Below are 26539 nucleotides of genomic sequence, written 5' to 3' on the forward strand. Positions count from 1 at the left end.
CATAAAGTTAGGGGCCGTAGTCATCACTGACAGCTTCAGCATCTAGGCATGTCATTCATAAATCTTGTTCATTTTTTGTGAGCTCAAACAGGGCATCACGTAGACCATGGGTCACAAGTTAGTGTCATAACCACTAGTGACATTATTAGTTTTCTTGCCTACCATCACTGATACTACTGCCAAGAATGTTAAGTCCAAGCAGTATGTTTGTTTGTGAGAGCAGTTGGCTCCACGGAAAATACCAAAAAGTGTATTGCTCGCATAAAATTACTTCAGTATAGATTCCCAATGAGGTCAAAAGAAAGAAAATGCCGAGAACCACATGGCTTTAAGGAAAAAAAACAAGAAACAATACGACGGCAAGATTCGCTTGTGTGAAACTTGTCACATGCCAGCATGCTTTGCGTGTACAACACGATTAGACGTCCCAAAAATAAACTCGCCAAAACTTCACTACTTCACACTAAAACAACAAAAACAAGTTTATTGAATGGGGCAGAGACACATCCTCTGCAAACAGTGTGCACTATCAGGTCACCTAATGAACAATCCTCTGGCCTGGACTAAAAATTCACAATATATACAATACATTGGTTTCATCATTGCATTGTGCCACCTATTGAGAGAATGACTTATTGCTGTAGCAGGAGACTGTTTACCTTTTACGAATTGGCTCTTTCCCACTGAGCAGCTGCTTGACATCATCTGCATCGAGCGTCTCGTATTTGAGCAGCGCCTCGGCCAGCAGCTTGTGCTCTTTCTGGTGAGTTTTCAGGATCGCCTTAGCCCTCTCGTACGACTCCTGCCACAGAGCAAAAAGGTAGGTGCAGCTGTAATTTTGTTCTCGTGACATTTATTAAGGCCTCGTCATACAGGAAAGGTTACCAGCACAAATGTTAACAGCAATTCGAATGCAAGAAATCAAATGTCCGAGCATGGAAAAGTAGTTTAGGATGGTCTATGGGTAACTCAAAGTAATTAATTAAAATACCAGAGGTTAACAAACGAGAAAAAACGAAACGGAAGATTTCGAGAACACTCAGAAAAATAAGTGGCTTAGGCATGCACGAGGGAAAAAAACTGACTTACATGCAGAAGTCTCTTTATCTCTGCATCAATAACTTCTGCAGTGTTTGGTGCCAGTTCATTCACAACTATCAGCGAACTGTGATCTTCATCGAACGTTCTCACACCAACCTGGGACAAGGAAACAAAGAAAACAATGCCACTGAGATAGGAAATGGAAGCAGGAACTGCACCTGTGATCTGCACAAATGAATTTTTGATTAGCCATAAGCTGACAGGTTTCCCTTAATGGCACCAGTATCTCGAGTAACTCGCGAGAATCATTCTGGCACAGCACCGTCTGAAAGTGAATAACACGACACAGTTATCTATCAGCTAGCAAGAAACCCGTTACATAAATCACACAAACAATTTGAAGTCAAGCCAATTGTCTTCCTGTTTTTAAAATTGGGCACTCAAGAAAGCAGTCGCCTATCGGAGCACTTTCATACAACCAGTTTTGGCAAGCTGGTGACTATTCCCAACTTTCAGCTACGGTGGCGCCGCCACATGGCAACCAGTGCAAACCGTGATGCGGTGATAAAACAAAAACTTGCCAGCCGTGCCTCGTCATCGTTGTGTCCCACAACATCTTGCGTGTGCGGGGACTGAAGTGCTATGAATTTTGCTCGTGCAAGGTTGCAGAACCTTCCAGCTTCAATATTGCCCGAATAATACAACATAAACTGCTTGGCTAAAAGGCTCAAACTGCAGGCGTCACTAGCGTACTTGGTTTTTTTCAAGCTATACATCATGAAACTTGTCAACATATTGTGGTTACGAGCGAGCACTTGAAGTGGGATGACTTCTGGGACGTAACAGAATTGTTTGTATTTTATTCACCAAAACCACGACATGATGGGACACGCTATAGCAGGGACCTCAGATTCATTTTGACCACTTGGGGTTCCTTAAAGTGCTCTCAAATCTAAGCCCACGATTGTTCTTTTCCATTTAGCCCTTTTGAAATACCGCTGCCACGGCTGAGCCCACCGAACTCAGCAGCACAGCACTTCATGGTGTCAAATACACTCTCCACGGTTTACACTCTCCATGCACTCTGCTCCACACTCTGCTCCATACACTCTCCATGCACTCTGCTGCAGACCCGCAAGTGGCGGGACCAAATCCCTGCCACAGCGGCCGCATTTTCGATAGAGGCGAAAATTTGTGAGGCCTGTGTTATGTGCTTAGATTTCAGTGCATGTTAAAGAATCCCCGGTGGTCGAAATTTCCGGATCCCTCCACTACAGCGTCTCTTAAAATAATATGTTGGTTTTGCGACGTTCAACCCCAAAAATTATTATTATCAATCCTGAGACAAGCATTTGAATGCTCGTGATTTTTGTTGGGTCAACAATAACACGGTTAATACAACTATGCTTGCGCGAGCGAAGAACACAGCTTGCCGCAACTGACACATGCGAGCAGCGGCTGGGCAGACACTGCCGCCGTCCGTGATTGAGCGCAAGCCTGTCTAGGGCGCTGAAATTTCAGCAACGATATATATATATATATACATTTCTGGTCTTCTGCCTGCGTCGAGACACCCAAGCAGTCATCTCCACAACATTGATATGAATATTGAAGCAAACTGAGCCGGTTCAGCGAGATGGCCTGCAATGTAGCATGTTTACCTGCGAAATGCCCAAGCATCGTGGTTCCCGATCTCAGTCGTAGCTTGTAAGAAGGCGCTGTTTTGAATAAGTGACATACCGTAGCACAAGTTTATTGGGTTAAGCATTAGTTTGCGTAATTAAACAATAGTAACCCATCTTCGCTGGCATGATACCGACACCCACGGTCAAAATGATCGGAGCGGTAAAGGAACGACCCAAGCGGCCCTATGTCAACTGTCTCTCGTGTTGTTTACTGTTGTCAATATACCGCCGTGCGATCGCGGGACTGAGTGAATGAGAAACATCTGCTGAGTTTGACGCACACTGGATGCCTGATCCGGCCATGCAGTGTGTCGGAACGTTACCGAACTGGCTGCTACACGAGCGCGTCGGACGTCGAATCCGGTGAAAGATCATACCGTGTGCCCCACACTCTATGCACTCTAAATGAGCTGCTTCTTTCGAAAGAATGTAAATGCTACGGAAAATTATCCTAGGCAAAAGCGGCGGCAACAACGCAGAGGGAAAACCTGCGAAGAAGGCTCCGTGCAGGCAGGGGATCACAGCATCAACAGCCATTTTGGTTTTCTTGCGGCGCCCCCTACATACTTGCCAAGATCAAGAATTCTGAATCCGGGAGATTTCTGCAACGGGGGAGGGGGGGGGGTGAATGAACTATTTGCCCCTATTTGTTTTTTTGGTACAAAAAAAAAAAAACCAGCGAAAAACAAAAGGGGGTGGAGTGCAGGGTCTCAATTGCAAGCCCCAACATCAGCGTTGCGGTCTTATAGTGGCTTGGAGAGGCCGAACACACGAGGGTAAGGTTTCGCACTAAGGCGAGTCTCACGCCCTGCCGCGGTGGTCTAGTGGCTAAGGTACTTGGCGGCTGACCCGCAGGTCGCGGGATCAAATCCCAGCTGCGGCGGCTGCATTTTCGATGAAGGCAAAAATGCTGTAGGCCCATGTCCTCAGATTTGGGTGCACGTTAAGGAACCCCAGGTGGTCTAAATTTCCAGAGCCCTCCACTACGGCGTTTCTCATAATCATGTGGTGGTTCTGGGGCATTAAACCCCACATATCAATGAAGGCGAGTCTCAAAGTATCAACTCAACAAGCAGAATCTATTTCCGTCAAAACTGGCGTATGTCTTCCAGGGACGCGCATGAACAGACGACGGCGCAGCTGGCTGCCGCATAAGCGTTGCTCATTACTAGATTTTTTTGACAGAAACACCAAAACGCGTCTGGCCCCTTGTTATTGCGATAGCAATTATATGAACGGTCTAGGCTGTTTATTTTTTGTCGCCACTGTCATTCGCAGAATATATATATATATATATGAACACAAGAAAGAAAAAAAGCCACCCGCGATGGGTGCCCAGCTCGTGCCAACGCGCACTTATCTCTCACGCGTACTTTGCCCCGCAGATGAAAGGCGGGGGAGGGGGGGGGGGGTTAGATGCTTGTGCGAGCGCACTTACTTTTCGGTGGGGAGAATCGTGTGCCTTCCGCTTTCACTGGAACGATTGCGTTAGTTGCCGGGCCCACCAAGGTCACTTTCACTTCGGTTTCTGCACAGGCCCCATTTGCGGAAACAGCGCGCTTTGCGAGGTATAACAGGGACACTTGTAATTTGTACTCATCTGTGCATGTAATTACTCTCGTGCATAGTTTTTGTTTAAACAGCTAGTTACGTGTCGAGCGGTAAACATTGTTAGTTCGCTCTCGTACATTCTGTGTGTATCGTTTTCTTGTGTCACTTGTGCGTGAGCAGAAAGCTGCATGTTACAATCTGCTTGCCGTTCTCAGCGTGACATTCCAAGTTGTTGCTGTCGCATTCAATGTTTCGCCCTTACGGCGAAACTGTGACTTTTTTAATGTATTTACTGCCTTTAATCTACCGCTGCATGCCCTCGGAGCATAGATCGCTACCGCGTTTCCGCGACTGCGGTTTTGTGCATGGTGGTTGCAGCAAACGGTAGTTCTTTTTACAATCGCGCTTTGCCATCACACCTGCCGCAGTTTTGTTTCCAGAGATTGCGGAAAGCAGCATTGCTTTGACTGGTTGAGTTTCTCAGTAACATCGTCGCCATACATGATCGTACCAAGAGCAACCGCGGTTTCGTCCAGAGCGGTTGTGGCAACAACAATCACATGCACTGTAGAAGACAGTGCGTGCAATGGTCGCATGCGTACTTTTAAAGCTTCGAGTGCGCTGCTCTCGGCCTTAGTTCGACAGTTTCCGCACTTAAGTTCATACCACTCACCACGATTAGGAAATGTGTTCGGAACATTCGAATTTAGGCCCAATGGACATGGTGGAATTAGGCTGGAAAATTTCACAAATTCGTATCTGCTGCGGTTTTGCATCACTAAGATTCTACTGTACGTTTAGGTGAACGCCTCCTAAATTCGTTCATAATAACATGTGGTGGGTACGCAAAAAGCTCGGAGCGGACTCATCTGCATTTTCGCCAATGCGGCCGGATCACACACAAACACTTCCATTTCTGGGAGATTTTCATGCCAACCATCCAAACGGAAGAAACAGTAGAAGTCTGGGAGTCTCCCGGCCAATCCGGGAGACTTGGCAGGTATGCCCCTATGGACACTGAAAGTTGCGAATTCATACTGAAACGAAACAAGGACGAGTCAGTCCTGTGTTATTGTGCCATCCTTGTTCCCTTAAAACAATGTTTTTTTTCTTTAACGTCGTTAATTGCCCAGCAAAACAGTTCATTAAGCTACGTTTCATACATTCAAGACCTTCAGAAGGTTTCCTTGTAGTGTGCATCAAAGACTGGCAAAATGTAGGCGCACAGGGTGCTAACTTCCAACGATGGTTTCTTCTGAGAACCAGGGTCACTTATCCACTGTTTCTCTCTTTCGACATATAAAAGACATTGTTTTAATGGTTTTGTCACCAATATCTGCAAGCCAGCGTACTGCAGAGGACATTAAAAGTTCACTGGGATCAAAAACTGCACTCTGCATCAGTTAGAACAGCAGACAACGCCGTCAAAGTCCCTGCACAACGATTCACTTGTTGTTTACATGTGCCACATGTGACTAACAGCAGGTGGCACAGTTGCTGCTAGTACATTATGAGCTGCTGTCTTGTGATGCCAGATTATGGTCACATGCCATGGCAAAAGCACTCCTGAACATTGAAACCGGAATAGTTAGTTTTTAAGATGTAGCGAGGATATAGTCAATGCATTCACAAGCAGCACAATGGTCTTTTCATGGTCCTGAACACCAGCGTTTTCATTTAGGACCACATGAAAATATTTCTAATTCTCTTCAGTTCCCCAGTTTGAAAAATGGTGTTTTGTTTATGAGGAGTATATTCACTCTCTGGTGACTTACATTACCGTATTTACTCGATTCTACAGCGCCCTCGATTGTAACGCGCAACCGATTTCCACGACAAAAAAAAAAAAAAGTAAGACATCGATTGCAACGCGCACCCATTTTTCTCGCTGGCCCGCACGATCACACCACTAAAGAAAAACGACTCCTTTCGGGAGAGTCTTCCATTTAAATATGAGGTATGGGGGAAGCTTGTGCTAATCTGACATGTAACAGAGCATTGCCATCACTGTAGTTTTACCGTGGACCGATGTCAGCACGCGAACTTGCTTCGCCCCCTTCTTCTCGACGGTTGTGGTGCGGGGCATGTCGAAGTAAAGAGGCGTCGAATCAGCATTCCCGATTTGCCCAAGCAATTAGCCGTTGTTGTGCCGCAAGTGTAGGATGAACCACTGAAAACTGTGAAGCTTTTCATCGTACTCCTCCGCAAAACGTTTCACATATGCCCGTTCACCTTCGGAAGGAAAAACCTTTCCTCTTTATAAAGTTAGTTAGCCAGCACCTACTCGCTTTAAACTGGCTCCGCATTAGACCTTTTTTTAAGGCTAATTGCATAGCCCGCACTTGGAGCAGTTCTGTCGTCACGGACCACTGTGCCACTCGCTGCTCAAGCACATACTCACCGAGCAGCTCTTCAATTTGCGGAAACCGACCCTACTGTGGTCCACTGAAGCCTTTGCGTGAAGCTTTGCTGTCGACAATCTTCTGCTTTTGTTTCCGCCAGTCCCGCACGCACGTTTCGGAAACTCCGAACGACCGCGATGCGGCCCGATTTCCATCCGTTTCTGCACACGCGATGACTTTTCTTTTAAAAGCGCCATCGTGGTGCACTCGAGTTTTTGGAGTCCACCCTTCCACGCCGTCGATGCTAATGCACTACAAGATGACGAACTCCTCAGCACACGTACGATGTGCCGCACATAGGAAACACATAGGCAGAAGTGGCTGACGCACCATGCCGACGCGTGTAGGGGGCGGCCATTTTGGAAATGCTGATGGCAATAGAATGACCGTATTCATATTTTTTTCGTACTCGATTCTAACGCGCATGCGAATTATGAACTCGCTTAACTGAAAAAAAGGTGCGCGTTATATTCGAGTAATTACGGTATATGCTGTCAATAATGTAGCAGAAAGGTGTTACAACCAGCACTGCATAAGCGTGCATGTTTCCTTAATCTACCCGTGCTCACAGTCACTGCACCAGGGGTGTCCACAAGAGGATGGGTGCATGCTACTGTGTTTTGACCACAAGAGATTACCTTCGTTTTTAAAATATGAAAAACAGAACATTTAGTGCTGCTCTGGCTCAGTACAGTGAAAATAAAGTTGAAATCCTTTATAAGAGACACTGATATAAGAGACAAATGGGTGTAAGAGACACCAGAATGCGTACACCAAAATACGAGTTGATGAGAAAAAGGCATACGAGGTACCCTGCTTATAAGAGACTTCTTATATAAAAGACTGGAATTGCTGCCCGCAGCATGCCTCTCATAAAGGGGTTTAACCGTATTGCAGGATGTAGCAGGATAGGTTTTCTTTTTTAGAAGTTTGGTGCAATTAGTGCAGGTATCCCATCACTGAAGTGATCTTTCTCTTTTTCAATGACCTCTCCTTTAATGTCAACCTGCCAGATCACTGGCACCAAGAAGGTGGAATTAACGTACCACATACATATCACTAAATGCTGTCCCAATCTCATTAACTTAGTTACACAGATGAAGATGAAACAAAGTACCTTCTCAGACATGCCCCACTCCTTGACCATGTTGGTGGCAAGTGCAGTTGCCTGCTTCAGGTCACTCGAAGCACCTGGCAAAATATTTCAAAGAAAATGCATACACTTACGGGCGTTGCTTGAAAAGACAATGCTTCAGTGAACTCCATCATTTACTTGTGTTCCTAGTAAGCGGCAGTCACATCAACTAGCTATCCATAAAAAAAACTAAACATTTGAGCATTAATTAGTCATTTCTCTAAAAGTCACTGGTATCATAGCTCCCTGAACTGATCAACCAAACATATCGTGGCAATCATGCTTTATGACAAGATGGGTTTTAACATCCCCAAAACCACCAGGCAACAAAGACAAACATGCAACACTTCCACAACAAGATGCGAGGCAGAAGCGAGCACAAATATTGGCCCCCAGCTAGCAGCTTGAAATGCAGCATGGGAAGAAAAAAGCAGCAACCACATAGCTTTGTCTGCATCATTGGTGTGCTAATCCCAGTATTCATCACAAAATTATCCCCAAAACTGAAAGGTGCAGCCGCTGCTAGCTTGCATCAAATACAGTTGAAACTGTGCAATGACATAACCAAGAAAGTAACTGGTGTGCCTCACCTCCATGCATTAGATAAGAAGACACCTACCGTCAACTAAGGTGCTACAACGTAGGAAGTGATCGCGAAGTAATTTATAGTAACTTACAGAGTGATAAAAAATTATGTTAAAAAATGTACAGATGTTAAAATAGCGCAGTAGCTTTCACTGCCAAGTCGTCTTAGCCAAGCAGCACAACAAAACAACCTAAGCAAGCTTCCATTGCAAGTGCAGCATTACCGCAGTGAAATAAGAGCGGGCGATAGATTCTATAGAGTGAACTGAGAACTACACCATCAAAAAGTGTAGTTCTCAGTTGGTGTAGTGTAGATGCAAATGTCTTTGCTCATGACAGGGAACATGAATGCAGACAAAAAGTGGGCACACACGTTCCCACTATCGCAGCAGGCATGTGGCAAGTGCTGCAAGAGCAGTACCTGAAGTGATCTTCTCCGAGCCAAACACCAACTCTTCAGCCGCCCTGCCTCCCATGAGCGTGTCCATGGTAGCCAACATCTGGGCTTTGGTGACGTGGTAGTGCTCCTTCTCGGGAATATATGCAGTCTGCACAGGAAAAGAAAGGCACAAAGGGTGTTCAAATTGAGAGGTACAAAACGACGCTGTGGCCATAAACGAAGACTTTATTATTTGAAGTATACACTATGCACCTGACCACAATGAACTCGGCGATATGAGAACTGAAGGACTCCTTGTTCCCATAATTCCTGTCGCTGCAAAGAGAACCAGTCCTTCACAGCATCCTTCAGTTTGAAACCAAAGTTTGAAAACCTTCCCTTTTAGATGTTTTTTTCAGCGGACCAGACACATGGAAATTGCAGGCGATAAATAGGGTCTGGTTTAACGTTTTTCAGGGTCAAAATCGGATAACGCATTGCTACTTTTTGAAAACACGCTCACACTTTTTCCCACTGGAACTCTCCGATCTTGTGCTTTTGAGTAACAGCGGGCTACCAGAGCCAGCCAGTGCGCATTCCTTTTATTTTCAAAGTTACACTGAGCACTTCCAGTCAGCATTAGTTCTTCTTGAGCTGGGCGGCTCTGGCCACCTGCCATGGGCCCATGAATAGCCAGAAACTTCCAGGACAATTTTGTAGAGGAAGATCTTGGCAGGTTTCAGGCTAGCAGATGCCCCCACTCACAAAAAAAAAGACAATGCGCGCTCTCCCCCATCTTTTTGAGGACTCGACAGATTGCAATACAGGCTATTGAGGACAACACTTAGGGTTGTCATTATGCTTGGCGTTATCCTCGAAAGACCATTACGCCGTGTGATATGGCGTGATCATGAGTGGCAGCGAACATTTAAAGCTGATATTTATTGGCTTTTTTTATTTTATGTTTCATGAACAGCATGGCAGACTGTTGCCTGCTGACTGCGTCGTGCAAACGTCTCAAAAGTTATGTACAAGTTCGTACACACACGTGAAAGCCTTCTTCAAGTTCATTTTTCTGTAGTAGTATTCTTTTATTGTGTGTTGTCTGTTGTTTGTGCAGTCAGCCACGACGGACTGTGGCCAAGCTAGCTGCTTCCCTCCTTTGTAGGTCTGCGTGCGTGAGCCCCTTCAGAACTTACCTACTTCCACTAAATCTTCGATGTCAACAAAATGCACCTATTGAATGGTATAACTGTCGTTAAAGCACATGAATAAGCAGAAAGTAAGAGAGAACAAGCCCTTTCTCGCAACTAAACGATTTATTATAAAGGGAAAAAATATATAAGCAGGCAATCAAAACAACGCATAAACAAAACAACACCAAGACAGTGGCAGCAGTTGAGAAAAAGCAAGCATGCAAAGTTGGGGTACTATTTCCAGCGCTTGCTTGCTGCTCACCAGATGTTAAAACATCTGTTTTATATGAGGTACCTTTGCATTGAAACAGATGCTGATATTAACAAACAACGCTTTGAGGGATAAACAAATCCGTTAATGGGAGTTGGGACCATCTCCCGCTAAAAGGGAACCACGTGTAGATGCGAAGCAGCGGCACTAACGCTTACACTGGCGGCGACGGCGACGCTGGCGCTCATCAAGCAAAAGCTAAGTAAAGACGCCCTTGACCGAATTACGAACGCGCGATCCAGTGCCTACACATACGAGGTGACCAGTGAACGGTTGTACAGAGCGAGCAATCAATTTTTTACTACTAGTAGACAGCCTTGGGAGGCAAGAGAGGGGGAGGGGTAGGACGGTTTTGCGGGTGTCACATGTGACGAGCAGCAACGGACTAAAGTGACGTCAACGCGCCCGCACTGGGAGGGAAGGCGCGACCTACTTGGCACCGCCCCAACACCTGCAACCAGGAAAGCGCGGTGCGGACGGAGGGACAGCATTACACAGGCTAGTCGAAGAGCTGCTTCGCATCTAAAAAAGTAGGTTACAGCACACATTGACCGAATGTGTGGCTTTGGGACAATCAACTTTTTGACCATTTTTCGGCTTTCAAAGTCCTTTCAAAACACTCACGTGTCCCAGAGATGGGCCCCTCGGGATGATGGTAACCTTGTGCAGTGGATGGGCCTCCTTGGAATAGTGTGCCACCAAGGCGTGGCCACCCTCATGGTAAGCTGTGATCAGGTTGGCCTCCTCATCAGGGATGCGTGACTTACGCTCCGGACCTGTCCCGTTTGTAAAAAGTCACTTCTAGCTATTGCAAAAGAAAAATTTGACACTAAACAGGCTACAGCACTTGAAGCGCTACGACACTTTTCAAAAATATGTCAAGAAACACCACATAAAATTTGGCAGATCCCATGTACCATGAGAATCAATGTTATGCGAAGCATGCGGAAAACAGATATGTAGAAGTGTTGCATGCACAGCCATGTTATATAGTCGCATATGTTTTATGTAACGTGTTGTTTACAGCTGCTTAACGATGCCAACAGCAACACAGATAATATAAATACAAGAAGCGGTGAGCTGATAGCAAACTATTTCGAACAAACTCATACTCACTCATGAAATACATTTTGCCCTTAAGGGTCACTAATACTCAGGCTCTTCGAGGTCCTCAGCTGAACTCCCTCGAACACAGACTTGCTAAAATTTTTCTCATCTCGACTGACTCGCGTTCAATTTCACCAGAATATCGCTCCCTCACTCAGATTCAAGCTTACAGCTCGATCAGAGTCTGACTGAGCCTCAGTGAGTCAGCTCATGAGTGAGTTTGCCAACCTATGCCAGCAGAAGGCAGCAACAGGCCCTCACCCATGAGGATCTTGTCTCGCGCACTCTCCAAGTAGCGCATGGACACGGCTGGTGCGGCATCAATGGCTGCCCTCAGTGCCGCCTGGTTGACCACATTCTCCAGGTCGGCACCCGTGAACCCTGTTGTGCCACGTGCGAGAACATCCAGTGACACATCTGAGGCAACCTTGACCTTGTCCAGGTAGAGCTGCAGAATCTCCTTGCGGCCTGCCAGGTCTGGCACAGGTACCTGGACTTCCACATCAAAGCGGCCCGGCCGCAACAGTGCCCTGGGCAGAATCAGTGTACCCTTCTCAGACACTTTCTACGGGAACGCAGCAGCACTATTACGGGTAGTCCAACACACAGACATTTTTTTGCCATAGGCCGAACACTGGCAGTATATCATACCAATTAAAAGAAGGAATTCTATTTTTACTAGTATTAGTATCAATCAACACTTTTCGAACGCACTGTAAAAATACTATTTATGCAAGAATAATTGTACGAATATTACAGCTCACACAAAATGTCGGTGCATCTCTACATTTATGCAATATAAAAAAAAATTCATACATACATGTTATATAATGGAGATTCATGCAATAATATACAAGAAATTTTGAACTTTCTTTGCTCTGCAGGAAGAGATAAGAAAATTTTGTGAATTCTACCCCACAGCACTAAAGAGTACTACCAAAGGTACGACACGAACGTCAAGAGAGGGCTGCCCTCTAGCGAAAAATAAAACTTTCCAAGCAGTAAGTGATGCCAAAACAGGGCAGATAAAATTTTTTGTCTTTAGAAAACAATCGAGATATTGAGGGAAGTGTGCAGCAGCAGTGAAAGGAGCAAACTTACACTAGCTAGAAAGCACCTGTTGACATTCCTAGGTGGTTTGATTCCCTTTCCCTATGAGTTTTGCTCGAAACCACAAACTAAAATTCACTCTCGTATTACTGATACTGCCAGAATAAAAATTTTTAGTACTGTGTGAATATTCGAGCTTCAAATTTGAATTGTATAGTACCTAAACAAATAATTCTATTAAACTTTCAAATAGCTAGTATTTGAAGTTTCAATTCAGCAGGATATACTTAAAATGTGACAAAAGTCAATGATGCAACTTGGTTAGGGAAGTTTTGAATAATTCGACACGACAAATATCTAGAATGTGACAAAGGGCAATGGTGCCACTAGGTTAAGGTGAAGTGGCCAAAAATTACTGCCAAGCCACTACAGTAAACACTTCATTAAAGCTCTCACTGATATACTGATTCAAAAGTGAGCGCACATCCATTTTAAAGCAGATCATGTATTTTTGCTCGTAAACACATATGCATGCACACGTGACAATACTGTCAACTACTCTGCTTCCAATAAAGGCACGAACTTCTCGCCTAGTTTGGTCACATATGCTGCAAGCGTGACAAAACGTCTTAACTTTGGCCCATGAAACCCATGGCCCATAAAACATCAAGCTAGGCTTCACACGAGAACTTGTTCACGCGGTGCAGTCGGCACTGCCGCATCGCAGAGCATCGAGTTGCACATTATCCAGGTATTGCAAGAAAAACAGAAATGCCTTGCAATCCCTTTCCACCCCTGGCACTGAGGTGCCCAGTGAGGGCATGTTTTCAACTGCAGAAAGCACTGTAACATCGTGGCAAGAGAGCCTAAAGCCAGGTCATGTGGAACAGCTTGTGTTCTTGCAGCACAACTTGTGGTCTTTTGGTAGCAGTCACTGAGTGCATTATGTGCTTGAGGACAGAGACAAATTTCATTTCTTTGCCGTTTTTTTTTTTAATTTTCAATGAAACTTTTGTATTTTATGTTCAATATTTTTGGCCACTATTTGGCACTACTTGATTTTTGAGTTCGATTCGAGATGAAATTTCACAATTTACACATCCCTAGAAAATTCCGTGCACGAATGGACGCAACTAAGTAGTCACGTGCAGTCTTGACAAAGTCACTGCACAAGGCAGCAACACTGTATTAAGAACCACGACAGCTGGTTTTGGCCGAAAACCAAAACAAGCAAGTAGAACGGCAAAGGTACAGTTTTGTTTACACACTAAATGATGCTAGTTGTACAGGCACACTTCGAACCTGGCAAATGCTCATTTGTAATCATCGATAGGAGGCTATCGATAGATATATGTACGATGGTGAGGGGGGGGAGCATTATTGTACGTTAAAATCGACAGGCAGCACTAGGCCCCCATCTCAGATTGGTTTCAGTATTGGCTGTCATTCAAACGATTAGAGCAACACCCAGCTTCAGGCGATCATACAATGACAATGTCATCAGACTGTTCTAATACCTTTGACTATGTACCTTACACTGAAAAAAATTTTTAAACATCACAGATATAATATTTGACAATGGTCCAATCGTTCACTGCAATACTAATAGACCAATCTCACTGCGTGTTGCACTACACCACTGCTGGGACAGTGCATGTCAGTACTTGGAATACTTGGTACGTTGCGCTGCATAAACGAGCTTTAGCAGCTGTATTTGGATAAATCATAATGGTTGAGTTCACGTGCTGTGCGCTGGGATGCTAAAAGGGCAGTCTGGAACAAAAAGACTCGGATATTGCACAGGCTTTTAAAGGATATCAAACTCAACAACCAACGAAATCCGTCAAAGCGGCAAATACCGCGTTCTTCCAACGTGTAGTTCAAAGTGTTTGCGAGTTCAGTGCGTATAACGTAATGCAGGGTAGTTTAGCAGTGGTTCAAATAACAGCAATATTGCATCATAGCAAGCTTTATGCGCGACTGATGGGCCGATCAGTGACTGGAAAACTTCATACAATGTGTGCTCGATCCCTTGCCGGGGCGATCGTCGTCAGCGGCGGCAAATTGGATGGATATGTTTTCAGAGCAACACGGGGATCACCTAAACAGATCTCTAACCAAAAGCAATGACGACTGTGAAGCGCATTGCTTGAATGAGACCTGTAGTGCAAATGAGACCTGTGGTGCAAATGATGCAGTGCACGGCAAAAACTCTGCCGTGCCAGCATCATAGCTAATGCCCCCGCGAGAACGGCCCCATTCCTTTAAAAATGTGATATCATGAACGCCACATAAAGTGTCAACAGCGGTATCGAAGCATAGCTTCTTATATGTACGTGGGCGCACTGCGGCTTCAAAGCGATATGCCTATAGACGATATCGTTAGCGAGCCGTCCATCCGCTGAGGGCCATTACCGGGATCCACACTATACAGTGTGGATCCCTATTCATCCACCACAATGTGTGTGTCATCGTAGCTTCTTAGTGACTGATCCATCCCTTGTGCAGTAGGAAATATTATGCCGTTCACATGATTTCTGTGAAGGTTATAAACTTTTCAAATGGCATGTGACCAGTAGCCATTCAACGCATGGACACAATTTCATAATCATTCCCGTTTACGGCATTACTCTAATCGATTACTTGCGTCAACAACAGAGTGTACATGGAAAGTGTTCTTTGGATGGAAGAGATGTACAAAAAGCTTCTTTATTTTTTCTCATCCCAACCGATTGTTTTTTTGCCCGTCTTCATATCACAGAGTTTGGGGAAGTTCTTTTATGCATACTGTATATGTATAATTCGTGCGTTGATGTCCACTAAAGGTGATTTTTGCTCTTATGACGACAGGGACTGGATTCTCAATTTTCAATAACGAATATGAATTCAATAAGGCAACTCAAGCGCGTGAACACGAGGCGACCTAGCCGCCCCAACAGCGCCCCGAGTACTCCAACTAAGATGGCGGCAGCGCCGCTGTCAGAAACCCGTGCATGCGCAGGTCACCTGGTGAGATCAGTCTATTGCCTCTCAGAAACAGTTCCAAGAAAATAGGGCCATACCAATTGTGTAATAATACCTTTAGGCATTCATTTTCTCCAGAAACAAGTGAAGAATGGAATTTATTTCTGATTGAGATAGTGTCAGCACCCAACTTTTCGTCTGTTGCAGAGAGCATGAATCTATTTTGCATAATAGTATTGGAAGCTCGCTTTATGCAGAGGGCAACAAATTTTGCATTGGGGCTCTTTTATGCTAAGTATTGAATGTGTTGTCTCCCTGTTTTATGACAATGTCTGCCTGTTAGTACTGCAGCTGTCTCGGTGCTGCTGTTTGTGACAATCTAATTAGCAACCTTATGTTTGTAACTAGTTCACTTCAAAAGAGCTGGATCCAGAAAAAAAAATACATACACCCATTTTTTTTTTATTGCAGCTGATTAACCAGACCAAACAGGCCATCTTATTAAAACGTTTAGCTTCAAATCACTTAACATGAAACAAGCGCTGACAGATGAGCACAAGGCACATCGAAAGAGCAAGATAATTTTAGCAGCACTTACTTGTCAAGGTCGTCCCTACGATTTGTAGCACCAAGAACAATAACTCCTTCATTTTGCCTGAAGCTAGAGTGAAGGAGAGACAAAAAAAGAAGAAAAAAGTCCACTCTGAAATTATTTGCACTTTATCAACAAAAGGCAAGAACGATACTACAGTAAAACTCCATTAATTTAGACTTAGTGGGACAGGAGAGAATGTCCAAATTAACCGAGGGTACACATTATTGTGAGTACGAACAAAACACTTGAATAATGTCTTTTACACCATGAAACTTCTATTTCTTAAAAAAGTTTGTGATCGTGGTTTGTTCACAGAGGCAATGTACGAAGCCACAATCTTGTGCAGTTCCTGCAGGTGGCTTAGTCCGCGCACCATGCATATTCACTCTAAAACGGCCAACGCATGCGCAGCCTCTATCGTTGTGTGGCGTGTACGCTCGTCTGAACCACGTGGGCTGATTCCCCTTCGCCACCCAAGACTTCGACGATGATATCACTATCGATCACTGTGCTGGCCACGGCAACATCGCTGTCAATTGCAACGTAATCGCTAAAGGGCACATCAGCTGGCATGATGCTTGTATAGAGGCTGTCTTGCTTTTTGTCGCTTTTCTTGTTGGCCACCACACCTGGGTCAGCAGCATTGTGCACGAAGCCGGTATGCCTAAAGCAGTTGGCGGCTACTTCAGGGGATGTGCTGTTCCACATGTATGTGAGCATGTGGATTGCGCTTGGTCGGCTTACTTCGTACTGCTTGCATGTCTCTATGCAGAGCAACGTCCGCTCGAGTACCTGCGATTGATAGTGGCTTTTCACAAACTGTACGATTCCCTAGTCCATCGGCTGGAAGGAAGCCGTTGTGTTCGGAGGCAGGAGCAGCAGTTCAATGTTCTCGAGACCGTACACCTTTGTGAGCGCACTACAGTTGTCCAGCACAAACAACACCTTCCGAACTTTGGCCGCAAAGCGGCGGTCAAGCTGACGCAGCCAAGCTTGAAAAAGTTCAGCAGTCAACCAATCCTTTATGTTAAACCAGTAGTTGACAGGCAGCTGCTTAATATTCTTAAAACATCTTTACCACATGTTGCTGAACACCAGCCCGCGTAGCTTCTTGAAGCGGCCGAACCATTCTTCCGACGCATTGAAAGAGTGTATATTCATGGTCAGCGCGAACTTTTCTGCTTGTGCGCACATATAGGGGCCGCTCAATGGCAAACGTGCATCGCGCGAAGTGGCAATCCAGCACAACAGTGCTTTTTCTAGCTTGGGATGCACTGCCGTTCAAAGCCTTTTCCTTTTATCTCCAAATATGTTGCCGTCGTACGCTTGCATTATCTGGTCTTCGTTCTTCAGGTAACTGCTCAACGTGCTTTTTTTCACATTGAACTTTTCCACGATTTCTTTCATAGATGCTCCCACCTTGCAACACCTTCAATATTTTCACCTTCCATACGAAATCCTTAGCTTCGTACTTCACCCTCTTCGCTGCGGGGGTTGGTGTGGCAGGGGCCACAGGAGACGCAGGAGAGGCCACCCCAGTTTCGCACAAGGTAGACAACGAGCTCGGTAATAAAAAATCGTATAAGCACGGTGACAGAAATGTAATTAAAAGAACAGCAGCAAAACAAGCATGCAATAAGGCTTTAGATGACATCGATCACATACAAAGATGAATTATTTAAAATCAACGGCACAGTACAAGTGAACAATCCAACTGAGCCATCACATACACAAGTTGGACGCACAAGAAAAAAAGAGAGGCAAATCTGTTGGTTGCATCTTGCCCTGTTTCTGATGACAGTGGTGATGCACTGCCTTTCAGTTTGGTTGTAAATGACCACCATGTGGGTTTTTTTTTTTTTTTTAATGAGTATGCCTCCGAGATGCAACGCTGATTAATACCCATGAAAGAAGTTTCGAATCTCGGAGGCCACAATCCGATCTCATAGTTGTTTAGGTGCACTGTAGATTTGGCCTGCGGAATCCACTGCTGCTTACCTGCCCAAGCGCGGTTGGGAGTTTGAATTAGCCGAATTAACATTTTGGACGGGACCACACGCTGGGGCCGAATTAATTGAAATTCAAAATTAACGGGACTTGAACTAACAAGATTTCACTGTATATGCCCTTATGACACTGTGCCCTCATTAGAAGACGTGACTTACTTTTTATCATTTCTGTGTACTATTGGCAACATAGCGACCACTAACACTGAGCTGATGGTAAAGTTAACATTCCTATTACCTAATATAAAAGTTCCCGAACGAATTTTTTAAGCAATCATCGAGTCACCTCGCTATCAGAGTTTAATGCCACACAAACTGATTGCCACAAAAATTTTTCATAATCAGTTAAAAATGAGCAATGCTACAGGGATACACTCACAACTCACTATAACAAAGTCAAACCTGCCATGAAAATACTTCATTATACCCAAATATTTGTTATAAACATATATTCGTAACACCGTATCTATGACAAAATTATTATCCACTTCATTATAACCAATAACTTGTAATATCCATGTTGGTTATATTGAGATTTGAGTGTGTCCCACTCTTTGCGCACTTTATTTTCCTTGAAAGAAGTGGCTCAACGTTAAAAACAAGAACAAAAATGACTCTGTCTCGGAAGAATGTGTTCTTTCTGTTTTATCTTTGTTCTTCTTGTTTTTACCTTCCGCGTTTTTCAAGCGACGATGCGCCAAACGGCCCAAGATAGTGTGCTCTTGTGCACTTCCCTCTTTTGTCTTGAGAAGCGCACCACAAGCTACGCGAGAAGGGAAGACACTGGGAAAAGAAGCTGCATTACATGTGTGCCACGACCTTGACCATGTGTCACAAAATGAGATGGCTCTGGCCTTGTGCGATTCCAGCACGCAGTAGCGTCACAACTGTGAAGTTTTAACACAGCGCGGTGCTGCACAAATAGTGGCACCACGGCGGGAAAAAGCACATCTGATCCAATCACCGCACTTAGTTTATGTCAGCTATCAGTCATGTGCTCTTTTTTTTTACCAAGCACGAGGGGTCTGGACCACTTTCAATTATTTGTGGGCAACATATTTTGCTGCACGTAGTCTTCATCAAAATGAAGACATTACCATGTATAACGATATGTTGGAAGCGGGGTATTTCAGCAGGAACTTCAAAATATTCTTTTACCTTTCCGGGAATGCTTTCCACAGTACATAGCAATTGCATGTAGGTTGAGTGAGCTGTTGAATTCATTTTATGAGGAAATGTTGGTGGCATTCCTTACTGTAAAATAACTATATAATCTTTTACACTGAAATTTCAATTAATTACAATGAATTGCACTATAATGTATTCCAACACCTCAACTTGCCTTAATTAAACGAAGTACCTAAAGCCTTGACATCAATATCGCATAGTACTCATACACGGTCAACATAATGTGTGTGGAAAAGAGGTATACCATTGCAACAATGCCATATTTGCTACACATTTACAAGATGTCCAATAAACAGTCTAAGTGTGTGAGCAGGGATACCATACCCATCCATTTCCGTGAGCAACTGGTTGATGGTCTGATTCGCGTACGGATGCAGCACAGAGTTGGTTCTCTTTGCTCCCACAGAGTCAATCTCGTCGATGAATACCACACAAGGGGCTCGCATCTTTGCCGTACCTCGGAAAATAATTAAAGCCATGTAGTGAAGCAAGAAACGATCATGGCGAGAGACTAAAGTACAAAATTTGGTGATTACAATCATTGCTAAAACATGGATGAAATTATGCCCTAATTCTTGTTGTCTACTTTTATGTTAAATTTCTAAGGCGGATAACTTGCTTCCAAACATCAATTTTCAAAATTATTTTCATATTCACAACTCAACATAAAAAAAAGTAGTGCAAAACTTGTTGGGAAAAAATTGCGTGCAGAGCATGTTTAGCCTTAATGACAACGTGGTTTACTACAAAAAGCAAAGGTCAGCTTGTAGAGAGGCATTGTGATCATGGCCAACATGGCCACGGCATCATCAGTGCTTTGCTGATGGATACCAAGAGGCTGAATCAGTGATGATTTTTAGCCCAATCAAGTACCACAGGCAAAGATAATTCAATAATTAAAAAAAATGAGTGTTTCAAACTCCCTGTAATGGCCACTGGTAGCACTCACTGACGCTCCCATGTTTAAATGCACATAAGTACCAACCACGTAAAGTGGATAGGGGGGGGGGGGGAATGGCTGTTACGGTAGCTCAGTTGGTAGGGCATCGGACGCACTCTTCGAAGCTCAGAGGCGTGGTTCCTGCCCGTGACAAGCCATATTTTCGTTCACTTTTCTTCTTCACATTTACGTTACATTTATTCCCAGTAACATTCTCTATACTTTCCTTGGGATCCCTGTATGCTACTCCTCATTATTATTGTCTCACAAAGAAAAACGAGCCCTTAATATTTTCACTTCTTTCCTTTATTCATAGCAAGAGTCTCTTTCTGGCAGACTTGATGCTTCAAGCAATATGTGAGGGATTATTGGTCAGCTGCCAACTCATAATAAGATCACATGCTACCTGATGCCAACAGGCTTCCTACCTTGTCTGTGTTGCAAAAATCGGCTCTCATAGTTCATTACTGACCTCCAAGTAAACTTAGATTTTCTGTTTCAAAATTGACGTCACACACATGGATTTCTCTAACGCCTTCAATCCCGTCGCTCATGCACGACTAATAAACAAACTCTGCTGTCTTAACTTGGACCCTTTGTCCCTGTAATGGATCAGATGCTTCCTACCAGATCAATCCCAGTTCACTGACATTGCCAGTCCTAATACCACTTCAGCTTATCTCAAAATCTATTATCCCTCAGGGGTTTGGGCTCAGCCTCTTACTCTTGCTAATTTATGTGAACGATCTACCATTAGGAATTTCATCATGCATTCGATTATTTACAGACAATTGTGTGCTGTATCGCCTAACAACCACCACTATCAAACATGAAATTCTTCAAACCGACCAGTCCTTAGTGTCCACAGTAAACTAGTGTTTAGTGTGGACAGGACAGGTCGTTTTGAAGAATTTCATGATTGATAGTGGTGGTTGTTCTAGTGTTTACTGTGGATGATGCAGACGTTACCAAATGCAAAAGTCATGCACCTATCTTGCAAGCAGTCTGTGAATACGTCTACCATTTAACCTCAACGAACTTAGCATGTCTAGACAGATACAGATTTCTTGCTGTACTAATTTATAACACTCTTTTCTAGTTGGATCTTATCATACACTTAGTAGCTGGTGCATCAAAGAAACTTGGTTACATCAAAAGAACATGATATGGTTTTACTGTTTGCTCCCCCCCCGCCTTGCAATGCCCCATTGGGGTCCTTAAAGGAGCACTTAAGGCAAATAGCAATCTATGTCAGAGTGAAAACTCAATGCATAACAATCTCTAAGATGACCATATTATAAACAGCAGTGCCCTACTTACTGAAAAATTTAGGTAAATGCACAAGAACACATGCACCACGAGTAGGACATTCGCAAGATGACCCCGATGACATTAGAGTCAACACCTACGATTAATCACTAATAATTGAACTCGATTCACTAAAACAAGAACTTTCTGTGCATCAAGAGACATAATAAAATGCTGCTTGTTCATTTTTGTTTGATTCATGGAAAAAGGAACCGCTGGGCGTTACTATGGGGAATGGCGTGAGTGGTTCAAGAGTTCAATATTCGCCTGGTTAAACTGGACAGGTCGTGCCATCTAGCGGAGCCCAGTTTAACCAAGCACGCCTGCCATCTCGGAGGCCATGGCAGAAAATTGCTTAATGGCCATTGTTGCTACTGTGGCCCCCGTTACTTTCATCCAGCTGCTGCTTCTCGGCGACCGTGCAGTAAAACTGGGCAACGTTGTGCATGGCAACACTGATGTGAGTGTTTTCATTTTGAGGCAGGTAAGTTGAAGTGTGCCAACGCAATGCGGACCACTAAAACATGACTTTATTTCAAAATAAGCACTTCCTTGCCACAAAAGTAGCACTATGAGGTTTCTGGACCACTATTTCAGCAATCAACATCGACTTAATATTTGCCTTTAGTGTCCTTTAAGGATTAAATAAATGATGATGACGAAATAAGTAAGAGACGGTTAAAGACTGGGTGGCGGAAAACTAGACAGAAACTACAAATACAAACAGCGGGGAAAAATAAGACCATTCTGCCATAAGAAGCAGAAAGTAAGGCTGTGAATTTGTTTTTTTCTATTGAAAGATCGTTTAACATTTCAGACAAGGGATTAGGCCGACAAAATAAAAGTTCTTTTTTTCCGAGCTTGATAGCACACAGGTAATCACTCTATCATGAAGAGGATTCTCGTAGCATCGATCCCTGCATCTAATAAGGAAAAGATTTACGTTCTTTTGTCGTCTGAAGCTTCACTTATTAAAGTTGTTGCCCATAATTAGATCCCCATTTTATTCTGCTTAAATTGAGCATACAGTTTTTCAGGTATGCTTCAGGACCTGCTTTTGGGCCCTCAGCTGTGCAATGTTGCGTCTTTTCCGTGACTGCCTTGCTGTTTTTTTATGCACAATGATGCCAATCAAACTAAAATACGACATCATGAAAACTCACTGAATAGGTCCCTGACCCTTCGTGCACCCTGGCCAACAAGTATTTCATCAAACTCTGGGCCAGCTGCATGGAAGAAGGGCACATTCGCTTCGCCGGCCACAGCCCGAGCCAGCAGGGTCTTGCCGGTGCCCGGAGGCCCCACTAGAAGCACACCTGCAAGCAGACAGTTCCCACATCGTCACCAGATCACATCGTGCCAGCACATTTCTCGTTATCCTCCTCTCTTCAGGGCACGATCAAGCTTTTGACAAATCACGCAGAGCTCAGCAGTCTACAGTGCACTGCAGAGTGGCTGTGTGTGTGTGTGTGTGTGTGTGTGTGTGTGTGTGTGTGTGTGTGTGTGTGTGTGTGTGTGTGTGACCCTTACCCAAAGACCTGCTGGAGGATTACTACTGGTAGCATTGCTCTCTTAAGTGAACGAAAAATTTTGGAACATATAATTATTTTGAATAGATCATCCCGATTTTCGTGCCAAAATAGACAAGAATACCTTGACGGTAAAGCTGATAAAAAAATCTGCCTATATTGATATCCATAATTCAAGCTCAGTAGACTATGCCATCCCTTCCGTTGTCTTGGAAGTGGGGAAAAATCATGCGTCTAGCTTCTGAAGATCCAGGAAAAGAAAAAGGTTAAATATTGCGATGTTTTTAGATAACTGATGTAAAAAAAAGGCAGATTATTGCAAACGTTCTTCTATAGAAATGAATGCTGATGCTCACATTGCACAAGCCTCCTTCGCAGTTGCTGTGCTGGTATTTTACCTAAATTAAAGGGGAAATCCGGCTATTTCTTAATGTTTACTAAATTCAATAAAATTTTCAACATACGTAGATTGGAGCCCAGGTTCAAATCACTTCAGATAATAGATTACTTTTTTTCTAGTTTCATGTTATTTTTTTTTTAATTTCACACAATAGTGGTTACAGACTGTGAAAGCGGCAGACAACTAAGGTGCCAAAACCAACATTTGTTGTGACTCATAACATGTCAAAGGGGCATTCAAGCTCAAGCCAGCTGAAACCAGCAACAGCCAAAGCCAGTTGTCAGCCTTAGTGAATGCTGCATCATGGTACAACATCAAGAGCAAGCATACCCTTTGGCAGCTTTCCTCCAAGAGAAGAGAACTTTTCTGGGTTTTTAAGAAACTCAACTATTTCTTGCAATTCTTGCTTGGCTTCATCAACCTATGAATAAGGAGAAAATGAAATGCAGGACGTAAGGTTCCAGCGTGTTCCAAGACTAACGATCCAAGAAGAGCTTCGACTCACTGATAATGATTGGGTGTTTACGGCAGTGCAGTCAGATTTCCTTTTAATGATACCGGTTTACGCAAGTTATCACATGTTCAAAGCAATTCACTTATAAAAATACTGACAAAATCAGAAAGTTCAACCATTATAATTGACTATCATTATGTCTGGACTTGCAAAATAAAAAACTTGCATGCATTTCCCTATGCATACAGGGGTAGTTACTCGCTAAAAATATATAATTGATGGGAAGACCACAATATGATTATGAAGGATGCCATGGTGGAGAGCCTGAAAAATTTCAACCACCAGGTATTCTTTGATTGATTTGTGGGGTTTAACGTCCCAAAACCACCATTTGATTATGAGAGACGCCGTAGTGGAGGGCTCCGGAAATTTTGACCACCTGGGGTTCTTTAACGTGCACCCAAATCTGAGTACACGGGCCTACAACATTTCCGCCTCCATCGGAAATGCAGCCGCCGCAGCCGGGAATCGAACCCGCGACCTGCGGGTCAGCAGCCGAGTACCTTAGCCACTAGACCACCGCGGCGGGGCACCAGGTATTCTTTAACATGCACCTTTAGCAGACGGTCCGCTTCGCCTCCATCTAAATGTTACGACCACGACTGGAGTTAAACCTGTGCCTTGTGAACTGGTTGCCGAGCATCGTAACCACTACATACCGTGACAAGTGTAAGCATACAATCATTTTTCCGGCACGGTAGAACCCCATAAACAGTTTCATGATTCATTCCGATGAGAGACAAATGCATACAGCTGATGCGAATTATCCTGGTTCAAAATGTGGATGGCCATCTTTGCGGGCAAAAGAGTCGCCAACCATCCAGAGTTACGACACCATTCTAAACTGCATGCCCATTGCTCCACAATTTTGATATGCAAATTGTCGTCGACTTCTAAAGTTGCATGCTAATGTAGTGTGATGAGCTTGAAATTGGACGAGAGAGAGACAATCAGTTCAAAGTCACTTGGACAAGAAGGTGCATCATGTGTCAACAGGTTTCCTGGACGGAATGACAAGATTCTTTGTACGGAGGAAGAGTACAAACTGTGTAACTGCGTAATATTCATTCACTTCATCCAGGTTTGAGGTATCTACATTTCTCTTTTAGGCAAGAATATATTCTTGCTTTTTTTTCTCTCTTCCAGACTGCTCTCATAAATTGATCTAGTCACTCCGTTCCGATGGCCCCCCGATTTTAGGAAGTATGTAATGGTCACAGCTTTTGGTCTCATTGCTACTGATCTTGAGATCTAAAAAAATTACTACAGGGCTTTCTCTACAATAAGGCACTCCCTTGAGATGCAATGATGCACATGAAGCACGGAAAGAGATCTACGCACGCCTGGTCTCTGGTTAGACTCGGCAAGAAAGTGTTGCATTTTTTCTTTAGGCATGATTCAACACCATTATTTGCCGATATACAGCACCAATTCCTAAATGACAACGATACTTGCAAGCTAGAATCGTCCCTCTCAAAAAAGCCAACACTTGCTATGTATCTTAAACTTTAGTTTTCTTCCATGCAATGGGAGAATACTAATTCCCAAGTTAATCTACAAAACAGAAAAAAATCTCAACTTAACACAACATAATACTGCTGCCATGCATCATGAGCACATGAAATATATTTTTTTAGTTAGGCTCACAAAAGTTTTGCGTTAGATGGCAGCAGAGCATGGCGCTGACTGGCAAGGAGAGCTTTACGAATAGAAGTGGGACACATTCGTCTTATTATTCCTAAGAGCTTCAACGCAGTAGAGTGCCTCTGGGATGTCAGACGTTGGCACACTCCCGGTAAGACCGTGATAGCTTCTCAGCAAAGCAGGAGAACGAGCTTCGTTACTATGAAAATAAAAGCAACCAATGACACAATCCACTGATGTGAGCAAAAATAAGCCTTGGGTGTAAATGACTCACTCCTTTGACATCATCAAAAGTGACATCAATGTCCTCAGGCATCACTTCATTTGTTGTGCCAATCAGAACTCTTCTGAAAGGACCCCCTAAAAAATGGAAGGCAAGAAACAACAAATGGACGCTGCAGTGTGTGTACAATTATCAGACTGCTACCCATTTTAGTATCAAGCTCACCATACTTTGAGGATAAGCAGAACAATTGATGGAACATTTATCAGGAACCTCACTGATGCTGTACAGTATTGAAGTTATAGTTTTTAAGTGCACTTTTATGACTGGTACAAAACTGTGTTCTCTGTGAACTGTACAATTTTTATTTCTTTTAAAGCACTGCTAATGGAAATGGTGAATTGGTTGGCTTGTTTAAAAATCATTATAAATGATGCCAATGAGTCTGCACTGGCAGCATGGTATCTGACGTCAAAATGAATCTGTGTCAAATGTAGGAACGCTTCATTTTGCTGCAGGAAAAGGAGCTGCCAGGTTAAGTAGTACTGCTGTTTCTGTGCTGCTACTGTCCTTGAATGCTAGCCAGGGAAATCAATTTAACAACAAAATCTTTCAGGTACATCTTCAATACGATGACCTGACACAGAGCCTGATGCCAATGTTTTCAATGTGTCCAATGGCAAAATGTGTCCACATAGCAAGTGGTAGCTATGATCACTACATAGCCCAGGGCCATTCCTGTTTGCACTGCACATGAAATATGAAATCACGTACCGTACATTTCTGTGAGGAGTAAGGGGTAGTAACAAGCAAATAAGCTTAATTT

General features: G+C 43.8%; 1 protein-coding gene across 4 annotated transcripts in view; it reads right to left on the minus strand.

The window, feature by feature from the left end:
• Positions 1 to 26539, minus strand: part of YME1L (ATP-dependent zinc metalloprotease YME1L) — a 50130-nt gene that overhangs the window by 9212 nt on the left and 14379 nt on the right. For all 4 annotated transcript variants that reach the window (XM_037422725.2, XM_075892511.1, XM_075892510.1 and 1 more), the window contains exons 8-18: positions 25765 to 25850; positions 23663 to 23753; positions 22567 to 22719; positions 19480 to 19612; positions 15965 to 16027; positions 11614 to 11882; positions 10870 to 11021; positions 8821 to 8947; positions 7797 to 7870; positions 1090 to 1197; positions 660 to 802 (exon numbers count right to left, since the gene is read on the minus strand). In XM_037422725.2, coding sequence (XP_037278622.2) covers positions 660 to 802; positions 1090 to 1197; positions 7797 to 7870; positions 8821 to 8947; positions 10870 to 11021; positions 11614 to 11882; positions 15965 to 16027; positions 19480 to 19612; positions 22567 to 22719; positions 23663 to 23753; positions 25765 to 25850 — 1399 coding nt within the window. The remainder of the gene's footprint in view (positions 1 to 659; positions 803 to 1089; positions 1198 to 7796; positions 7871 to 8820; positions 8948 to 10869; positions 11022 to 11613; positions 11883 to 15964; positions 16028 to 19479; positions 19613 to 22566; positions 22720 to 23662; positions 23754 to 25764; positions 25851 to 26539) is intronic.

Source organism: Rhipicephalus microplus, chromosome 4, assembly GCF_043290135.1.
Source record: "Rhipicephalus microplus isolate Deutch F79 chromosome 4, USDA_Rmic, whole genome shotgun sequence".
NCBI lineage: Eukaryota > Metazoa > Arthropoda > Arachnida > Ixodida > Ixodidae > Rhipicephalus > Rhipicephalus microplus.